The sequence below is a fragment of the Diabrotica undecimpunctata genome, chromosome 3, assembly GCF_040954645.1.
Source record: "Diabrotica undecimpunctata isolate CICGRU chromosome 3, icDiaUnde3, whole genome shotgun sequence".
NCBI lineage: Eukaryota > Metazoa > Arthropoda > Insecta > Coleoptera > Chrysomelidae > Diabrotica > Diabrotica undecimpunctata.
This window is the reverse complement of record NC_092805.1, coordinates 129564918-129576223: the sequence shown is the minus strand read 5'-3', so window position 1 is coordinate 129576223 and position 11306 is coordinate 129564918. Positions and strand designations below refer to the sequence as shown.

Below are 11306 nucleotides of genomic sequence, written 5' to 3'. Positions count from 1 at the left end.
AACAGGAAGAAGACACTAAGGTAGCCTTTTATCAAGATCTAGAACAAATCTATGACCCAATACCAAGAAATGACATGAAAATGGTGATAGGACACAAACGACAAGATCGGAAAAAAAGAAGAGTACATAGAGGTAATAGGAAAACATAGTTTGCATAGAGACACAAATGAGAATGGTCAGTTTCTAATAAATTTCGCAGCTGGAAAGAATATGATTATCAGTTTGATATGCTTCCCACATCGGGACATACATAAGGGCACCTGGATATCACCTGACGGAAATACAATCAATCAAATAGACCATATACTGGCTGACAAAAGAATGGCAATGAGTATATTAGATGTAAAAAGCAGACGTGGCGCAAGCTGTGACTTAGACCATCTGCTGGTACAGACAAGGTTTAGATGCAAAATCAGTCGACAGGTAAAGGAAAAATATCCAAATTAAGAAAAACTAAACTTAGATAACCTAAGAGTCTCTGAGGTACAAGAAAGATTTGAGGGAACAGTGGATGAAAAATTACTAGAAGAAAACAGAGCAGATTTCACAATAGAAAACCAATGTCAGTATCATACTCCACACAGCGAAAGAAGTCCTAGGAACAAAGACACAACGGAGAGAAGAAACATGGTTTGATAAAGAATGCAAACAAGCTATACACGAAAGAAATGAAGCACATACGAATTACATACTCAGACAGAGAGAGAAAAACAGAATTTGATAACAAAAGACGAAAAGCGGATAAACTGTGCAGGCAGAAAAAGAGAAAGTACGAAAACCAACGGATACTAAACATAGAGAGGGAGTTTAAGGAAAACGAAACACGTAGTGCATACCAATTTATCAAACATCTAAGACAGGGATACAAACCGAAGACTAGCCTTTGCAAAAATAAGAAGGGTAAAATTATTAGCGATATGGACGAAATTAAGAAAACCTGGATGACATATTTTAAGAAATTACTAAACAAAGGGACACAACCACCATTCCAACAACAGAGGCAGCAGCAGCCACAACAGGAGGTACAACAATAAGAACTGGGGGAAGATGGAGAAGAAAATGTATTAACTAGACCCCCAACGCTAGAGATGGTCCAAACGGCAATCCACATACAAAAAAGCCATAAAGCACCAAGAATAGATAAAATACCGGCAAAACTACTCAAGCAAGGAAAAAGGAATTTGACACAACAGATGTACCAGCTAATACGAGAGATATGGATAGAAGAAGAAATCCCCCGGCTATGGAAGAAAAGTATAATCTGCCCTATTCATAAAAAAAAGGAGACGAATTGTTGTGTCAGAATTATAGAGGCATCTCCTTACTTTGTTCGGGATACAAAATACTCACAAACATCATTAATCGAAGACTCCAACCTCTCACGGAAAAAAATATCGGGGAATATCAAGTAGGATTTAGGAAAAATAGATCTACCATTGACCAACTATTTACAGTTAAACAAATACTAGCCAAAGCATGGGAATATGACATGGACGTTTACAAAATCTTTGTAGATTTTAAACAAGCCTATGATTCAATAGATAGAACAATTCTACCTAATATATTGGAAAAATTTGGCATACCATCAAAATTAATACGACTAGTGCAAATGACAATGACAGAAACAGAAGCACAGGTATGTATTCAGGGACAGATCACTGATGCATTTACAATAACGCAAGGGCTGAAACAAGGCGACGGACTGGCTCCAACGCTGTTTAATCTTGTTCTTGAGTATGTAATAAGACGGTTGACGGTGAGCGGAAATAACATACTTACAAACACATCTACCCAATTAGCAGCATACGCAGATGATATAAACATAATGAGCAGAACAGTGAATGCAGCGAAAGAAACCTACCTTGAGTTGAAACAGAGTGCAGAAGCAGTAGGGCTAGCAATAAATACAAATAAAAGAAAACTACTCATATAAGCCAGATCAAATAGACCGGCGCAACAACACTTTATTGACGATATAGAACATGTAAATAGATTTACATACCTAGGAATGGATCTGGTCGCAAGCAATGAAGAAGAACCGGAAATAAATAGAATGCTTATGCTGGCAAATAAAGCCTATTTCGCGATGGGCCACATATTCAAATCGCGAGACGTACACCGGAAAACAAAACTCCGGGTCTATAAAACAATAATTAAGCCCATAGTAAGTTTTGGTTGTGAAACATGGGTGGTGACACAGAACTCTGTCAATGCATTAGACGTGTTTAAAAGAAAAATATTACGTAGGATACTGGGCCCAATAAGTGAAAACAAGAACTGGCAAATTAGGTATAATAGAGAAATATACGAGCAATATAGCGAACCAACTCTAGCATAATACACTAAACTGCAGAGATTGCAGCGGACAGGGCACGTGGTCCGCATGCATAAGAATAGAATCCCCAGAAAATTACTCAATGCAAGAATGCAGGGAAAAAGACCTGTTGGAAGACCTAAAAAGAGATGGGAAGACCAAGTCGATGAGGATGCCAGGAACAGCCTGGGAACGCGTTCATGGAAAAGAACAGCGGTAAATCGAAATGATTGGAGAAGCTTGTTGAAGGAGGCCAAGGCCCAATTTGGGCTGTAGTGCCATTGGATGGATGAAATATGTATAAGGGGACAGTTACGCACCACATAGAGCGGCGCGCCAGCATAAAAATCTAGTGGACACTTGTAATTAACAATTAAAACATAACGGTCTAAATTAAAAGAAAGCTCCGACTGCTCTTCAGAATCTTGAAACTCAATATTTAAACTTCAATTTAGACACTTAACAATCTTAAAAATAATAATTTACATATCAGTTTTCAATCCTCGAAAATGCGTATCTTTGTATTTTGCAAATTTTAAATCGCTTATGGAGATGGCCTAGGAGAGTACTGGAATGGATCCCTCCTGAAAGAAGAAAGAGAGGACGACCACGGAGAAGTTGGCGCAACGATATTGATGAAGCAATGGCGGCAAGAGACTTAGAAGAGGCAACTGCATATGACAGAAAAAGATGGAAATTGGGGGCGGAGAAGCGGCGACAGCCGTAATAAATCCGTTATTATATATATAAATCGCTTATATCTCAAAAACTGTTAGCGTTAGAGAAAACTAACAGGTGACCTTTGGTTTTTACAATGATACATTAAACCTAAAAAATATTTTACGGATCAAAAAAGGTGAGTTTTAAACTTTGTTTAAAAAATTTCTTCCCAAATATTTCAAATACAAATAGCAATCAACTACAAGTTTTTATTGTACCTATACTAATAAAGTAAAAATTAAAATAGATAGAGCTGTATATTAATTACAACCTTAAAATTTAATATATTGTATATGGTTCTATTATACATCTGTCTCGTGTTTCTTTTACTTCCAGAAAGTTTCTTGGATTAGTTCTTATCTCCAAGGTTTCATTGATATTTAGATATTGTAATTTTTTTGGTTCTACTTCAGGCCACATAATGCTGCCATCATGAAATGGTGTAGGGTTTCTAAAATAAAAAATATAGATATCAAATATTTTTGTTTTCTGTATACGACTCCAACAATAAAACGACAGGACATTAATTTTCTTAAGTCAAACAGAGAGTTTGAGTAATGAATTGTATGAATCAATTGTAAATATTAATTGAGGGAGAAACAAGGAGTTAGTTACAATTTACCTATTCGCTACCAAGTATCCATCGATGGATACATTAAAGTAGCTCTCCTACATACCAGAGTATCCATATCTGGATACAAAATTTATTTTATATGGAGAATTTCGTATTAGGTTATAGAAAATCACATTTTTAACTAACAAATGTTTAACGTGTCGATTTCCACTCCGGAAATCGTTTTTAAAACAGATTATTATGCAGTTTCTGGGAAATGTATGTAAAAAACAACCAAACCAAATCACCGAAAAACAAAAGTGTGGAAACCACTTATGGAATAAAATTGTTTGTGTCCTTATTTTAGAAAATAATAAAAAACGTTGAGATACCTTAACTTTTAAATTTAAATGTGCGCTTTTTAAACACAAATTTGAATGTGATCCACGCAAGTCTGGCATAGTCCATAATCTGTATTTTAAAGAAACACCCTGTATATTTTTATGTTTTTAAAAGCTCCTTAACAACCTGATCTCAACGAACCATATCATGTAGGGTCTGTTATGAATAATATAATATTCCGTGAAATATTCCGTATTTCTGTAGTTATCCATTCTTTGAGGTCTTCAATGCTAGTTGGTTCTGCTAGAGGATCTATTAAACCAATCTCTCATGTTTCTAAGCCATGACGTTCTTCTTCGATATGGCCCTCTTCTTCCGTCTACCTTGCCTTGTATTATTAAATGGAGTATATTATATCTCTCTGGGTGGCGCATAGCATGGCTAAAATATTCAAGTTTGCGATTTTTAACTGTTTCGACGACTTCCGTAACTTTTCCCATCCGATGCAAAACAACTTCGTTACGAACTCTATCCACCCAACTTATTTGTAGGATTCTCCGATACACCCAGATTGCAAAGGCTTGCAGTTTCTTGAGAAGTGTATAAGTCAAAGTCCAACCTTCGACACCATACAAAAGAGAAAAGAACACATAACATCTCACTAATCTAATTTTCAGACTTAAAGTAATATTGTTTCCACATAACAGTTTCTTCATTTTTAATTTTTAACATTTTTAATAATGCGTAGGTCTTTATCATCAATACCTACCTGCTGAAGAATGGCTATTATTTCAGTATGTTTTACTCGATCAAAGACATTCTCAAAGTTAATAAAACACATATAAACTGGATGTCCGACATCTCTGCATATCTGTACCATAACCTGAATACTAAATAGTGCTTCTCTTGTTCCAAGGCTATTGTGGAATCCAAACTGTGTGTCACCAAGTTGTTGTTCTATTTTTTAGTACATCCTAGAGCGCAAAATTTGTAAAAATATCTTTAAAACATGACTTTACAATAAAAAAATGCATTGGAGAAGATATTGAAGACGATTTCATTTAAGTAATTTCTCACCATAGAGCATAATGGAATGTTGCACCGTCCTGCTGAAACCAGACAGTTCCATGCGGTAGGGTCGGATCTATTGGATTGGGATATAAGTTAGCCAACTGAGGAAGAACATCGACTCTTAGCATGCTTAAATATTTTTTGCTCTTAAATTACCATCTACAAATATAGAACCAATAATATGACCTCCTATAATACCTGCCCAAACGGTCAGCTTTTGAGGATACTGAGTGTGTGTCTCACGCATATAATGAGGATTCTCCGCTGACCAATATCTACAGTTTTGTCGGTTTACTTTCGTTCAATGTAAATGTTGATTCATCAGAAAAAAGACGTGCCAATAGCTATTTCATTTGTGTTAATTTTATTCATCATTCTTTCGCAGAAATCCATTCTACGATCTGGATCGTCTTCTGTTAGCTCCTGCACAAAAATCAATTTATGTGGATAAAGTTTTTCTTCATTAAGATACCTTAGGACAGTTGTGTAACTCACATTATTTTGACGTGCAATTTGACGTTGAACTTGACGTTGGATGCTCTGTGACACTTAACAAAATATCCACTTTTACCTCATCTTGAATAAAGTTCGGTTTTCTTTTTCATGGTTTTACATGTCCATGTTCTCTGAATTGTGCATACATTTTAGACACAGTACTTTGTTCAATATTAGGCAACTGATGATACCTCTGATTAAATAAGTTTGCTACTTCAACTTGACTTCTACAATTCTCCCCGTAACCGATCATCATTAAAATCTCAATTCGGTGGGTCTCAATTAAATATTTCATTTTTATTTCTGCAAGAAATTAGCTTTTAATTAGGAATTTATTATTTTAATGTAAAGTGTCAACACACCAACAACTGATTGATAAAAATCTGCATTATTTACCGATTTAGTTTAATTAGCAGACTATCTAGACAGTTTTTACCTATTCGTGACAAAAAATGTTAACACGGTTACTACACAGACATTTTCCCCAATATACTGACACTTTGTATTATCCATTATAGACACCACATGATATAGTTCGTTGAAATCAGGTTGTTAAGAATCTTTTAAAAATATAAAAATATACAGGGTGTTTCATTAAAAATAAGGATTATGGACTGTGCCAGATTTACGCGGATCATCCTGTACATTTAAATTTATGTTTAAAAAGAGCACATTTAAATTTAAAAGTTAACGTGTCCCAGAGTTTTTTATTATTTTTTATAATAAAGACACAAACAATTTTATTCCATAAGTGGTTTCCACACTGTATATAAAACAAAGCAAAAAATTAAGGAATACCTGACAGACTGCCAAAAAGAACATTAACACCAGATTACACCAGAACACCACACGTACATAGAGTTTCAAAAATTTACATCTTTCATTAAAAAGCCACAACATTTTTTACAAAAACTACAGGAAATAAATTACAATTCTACCAATTGGCTAGTTAGTTTTGATATTACTAATCTTTTTACTGAATCATTGGAGAAAACATTAAAAACAATAATAGGCAACTTAGAAAGGGATTATACACTGTCAACACAAACCATACAGAATTTATCACCTATCATGGAGCTACTAACATTTTGCACAGATAACATTTATTTTCAACTAGATAAATATTTATATATGCAAAATTTCGGATAACTCATAGGCTCATCCTTATTTATCCGTATCCTATATGTATTATTAGCAGATATATTTATGGTAAATTTCTAACATAACATGTAACATAAACAAGACAAACAACATACAATATGGTAGATATATGCAGATGATGTATTCTTCATTTGGACTGAAGGGCCAGAAGCACTGAATAAATTTCTGATGGACATTAACAATAGAAAAGAATCAATAAAACTTAGCATGGGCCAAGAAAATAATAACTCACATCTTTTATAATATGTGCTAATCACAAAAAAAGACACAATACCTATTAAACCAGACCCTCCTCTGTCATCCAGCGATCCGGAAAATGAATGACCGCTGTAAGGCAGGCATTACTTCCGAAGTAATACCTTAATGTATCCACAGACTATCAGCAAGAAAGCTACCTGCCCCTTTTTTCCGTGTCCTCTTTTTTGGTCCAAAAAACAGGCTTTTTAAAAAAAATTTCGCTCCAGGTTGCACGTGAAAGACCCTCATCGCTCCTAGTACGGCATCACGCTCAGCCGAACTTTTATTTCTTCCCCACAGTCTAACTCACTTTTCGCGTCCTATTAAAACGTATTACCTTAAGGTACAGCATCTTTCCCGCTTACCTTTGCCGTTAGTCCAACTGTCCTTTTTCCTCTTTTTTCTTCTTGATCACTGCACGAATAATTACAGTTGTATATACTAGTCCAACCTGGTTTATTTTCAATCATTTTCTCAATAATTGCTGTCACTGAAACAAAGTTCACACATATCTCTCTTTCCATTCTATCCAGTCTACTTTCCATCTGTTCCACGCTAACATCGTATGTGTCACAGTATCCAAGTGTCCGCAGTATAGAAATTCATCCGTGTTAGCCTTTTCAAGCCTACAAAGGTACATTCTAAAACACTTGTCCTGCGTTAGTACCTGCGTTTGGAAATAATACAGTCGCCTTTGACCACAGTCCACCCAATCTCTTATGTTCGGGATTTTATCCTCCGTGTTGCTCCATTTTTCTTGTCATCTTTCAATTGACCTTTCCCTTTCCTTTCTGCTCTCGGCCATAGTAAGGTCTAGCTCTCTTCTCTCAAATAGTTTCTTTCCACTGCCAACACATACAGCGGAATGTGTCCAGTGATGGGCCACAAGGCTGCCTCAGACACAGTCCTGTAGGTGTATATCACTAGCAATAGACTTCTTCTATTCACTCAGGTCATAAGCTTCCTGTAAGTCGTCATCTCTACCGCCCCACTCTAAACTGGTGCCGCATAGAGAACGATCGATTGTACAACATTGTGTTGGGCATTACCCTCTCCAATACAGCAGCCCTATTCGCAGCCTTCCGGGTTACCTCCCGCACGTGCTCCCCCACTTTCCATTCTAGTGCAACATCACTCCCAGGTAATTTACGTGTTGCTTTGCGTGAAACTGCTTCTGTTTCACCGTTTCTGTTTCACAGTTTTGCGTGAAACTGTTTCAACAGAAACACCGTTAATCCATGCCGAACAGTAGGGGGAGCACATTCGGCCTGGGGGCAGATTCAGCCACTGCAAATAAAATTTTAAATAAGCAGAATTGCGCGCCGAATTGTAGCTAGAAATGTGGCAACAATCCATCTTCACTTTAGTTGTTGGTATTTCTGCAATAAACAGCGTCCAAATATTTGCTTTGTTTTTAAGTGTGTTTTTTTTAAGCTAAAGGTAAGTTTTTAAAAAAATATATATTTTATGTGATTTAAATAGTTGCTGTTCACATATTTTTGTAAAAATTATTACGTTGAAAATCTCTAGTTTCAGAATATGCATCAACATAAACTCTACATACATAACTTTGACTAGAAGGTCACAATAAATTTTTCATGCTTGCAAAGTCGGGTGAGATACTTTCGACCGGCCTAACGGGGTAGATTCGGCAGTGGACGATTGTGCCCCACACTAATTTAGTAGTAGTTTTAGTGATTATTTTGATATTTTTTTGTATTGCAGATGGTAAGAAAGTACCAAAATAAAACAGATCGAGCAAATATAAGTGAGCAGCGCATAAAAGATGCTCTACAAAATATCTTTTCAAGAAATATGTCCCAAATAGAGGCAGCAAGAACGTTTATTTTAAAAAGACAAACTTTTGCAATCTCGCATGAAAAAAATATTAAGAACAATGACGGTTGAAGAGTTTTTACAAAAGTGTGACGATTATGGATACGAGACCGAAAATGCAATAGTAGGTTAGTTGATTGTTATTGTGTTTTAAATATTTTTTTGATGTACTTGTTTCTCATAGATGAATAAATATATGTTTTTTGGGCAAGTGCGCTTCAAGAAGTGTATTTTCTTCCTTACAAGAAGACATGCTAGTGGATTACATAAAGCAACGTTCTAATATGAATTATGGCTTAACCTACGAACAAATAAGATCAATGGTTTTTGACTACGCGAAGATTTTACCAAATTGCAAATATCCAGGGAGCTGGGATATAAATAAAAAGGCAGGAAGAGATTTGCTACTTGGCTTTTTGAAAAGGCACTCTGATTTATCATTAAGAAAACCGGAAAGCACGAGTTTGGCAAGAGGTCTCGGATTTAATAAAACAAGAGTGGAATTTTTCCAAAATTACGACAGTGTTACAAAAATATAATTTTAGCCCTGATCGAATCTTTAACTTGGACGAAACAGGTGTAACAACAGTCCTACCCCCTCCCAAAATTGTAGCACCAAAGGGTAAGAAGCAAATCAGTCTAGTATCGTCAGCCGAAAGAGAAGAACTTGTAACGGTTGTCAGGGTTATAAACGCCATAGGAAACGCATTACCACCGATTTACATATTTCCCAGGGTAAGAAATATCGAAGACTATTTATATGAGGCACCGTCTTTAAGTGTAGGATTTGGAAATAAGTCTGGGTGGAATACTAACGACCTTTTTATTAAAACTCTATGGCACGTTGTCAACCAAACACACGATAAGGACAATAAAATATTATTGCTGCTGGACAACCATGAGTCGCACACTAGTCTAGACGCAATACTTTATGCGTGAGATCATGGAATAGTAATGCTTTCGTTTCCTCCGCATACTTCCCATAAACTCCAACCAATTGATGTGGGAGTATATGGGTCTTTTAAGAGTAAATTCTCTGTTTCCTTAAATGAGTGGCTGAGTCTGTTTTCTAAGTCTGGTTTCTAAGTCCTGAATATGTAAGACCTTTCCCAATAGTTGAAAAACGTCAAGATAAAAAAAGAAAAATTAAAGCAAACAGCGATAGGAAGAAATAGAAAATGAAAAAAAATAAAAGAAAAAGTGAAATCCGAAAAGAGGACAGTAATCTAAGAAAGAAGCAAAAATTCTTAACCAATAGGGATGAACAAGCAAAGAAAGCAAAAATCCAGAAAATTAAAAAAAAAGTTTTTAATGACAGCTCTAGCAGTGAATCGGAAGTGAGTATTTTTTGTGACGACTCGGATGACAATGAAAGTCTTGCATCTTTTGAATCTGGCGAGGAACTCATAAAAGACACTTTCATATTAGTAAAATTTGAACTGAAAACAACAGTGGTTTATTATGTTGGAAATGTGGTTGAAAAAATATCTGATTCTGAATATTTTGTCACATATTTGCGGCGTAGGGGAAATTCTAATAAATTTTATTTTCCTCAAATAGAGGATACAGAAACCTGCGAAAAATTAATTATTCATGCCAGACTTACCAAATTCTCTAAATCTCGAAAAAATTCGACGGTGACATTTCACTACAACTTTGAAGGAACTACGTTTAAGTAAATATCTTTATTAGTTATTAGTTAATGTTTAATTTTCTATATGCTATTTTTCTTACTTTTCCATATTTTGTACGTTCAAAACAATGTTTGATAACAATGTTTCTTTTAATAAACAATCTACTAACAACCAAAAGAAAAATAATATGGTTTTTTCAAAATATTATAATAACACAGCCACAGCCTTAAAATTGTTATAGGTACCAGCAGTATTTAAGTAGAAATAGCAACAAATTCAAAAAGCTTGCTTTGTTTGTGGATCCTTTGAAAACGGCCCTTGTGGTTTAAATAAACCCAATTTAAAAATAATTTTTGTTTATATTCGGTGAGATTGCTACCAAAATTTCCTTGATCTGATGAAGAGATATTAAGAAATTCTTTACTCTTATTTGGATTTTCGTCGTGATCTTTTAAATTTTTGGAACCTCTGGCAAACTACGCGGTACAGGAAAATCTAAGAATAAAATTTATGTTATAATAAAATATTTTTTTTTATCACAAGGACCCTTTTACTTTACTGTAATGTAATTATGCTGTAAAGCCCTACAATAAGTTACATATGAAACTGGATGCGAATTGTTACACCAGTAGATAGAAACCTAGTATTTACTACTGTGATCCAAATTACTTTGGGAATATGTTTGATGGAAAAATAAAGAAATTTTGGGCATCTTCTAAAGTTCTTCCTTTTTTTGTTTTATTTTTCTTTTCATAGCTCGACTGAGATACTCTCCTTTTCTTTGACTAATTTTTTTTACAACTTTACAATATTTTCAAAATTTAAACATTCTAAATCGACTGTACAAATTGAAATAAATTCTAATAAACCAAAGTCGAAAAATGAATTTGAATTGTTATGAATCAGGTGGAAAACCGGGCAAGAAAAACCCGCTAATGAAACC

At 34.9% G+C, this 11306-nt stretch overlaps 1 protein-coding gene across 1 annotated transcript in view; it reads right to left on the bottom strand.

The window, feature by feature from the left end:
- Nucleotides 1-3228: 3228 nt before the first annotated feature.
- LOC140437407 (juvenile hormone esterase-like) overlaps nucleotides 3229-11306 on the bottom strand; it is a 70533-nt gene continuing 62455 nt past the window's right edge. Inside the window, exon 11 of the mRNA XM_072526919.1 lies at nucleotides 3229-3485. Within this exon, the coding sequence (XP_072383020.1) occupies nucleotides 3314-3485 (172 nt within the window). The 3' untranslated portion in view covers nucleotides 3229-3313. The remainder of the gene's footprint in view (nucleotides 3486-11306) is intronic.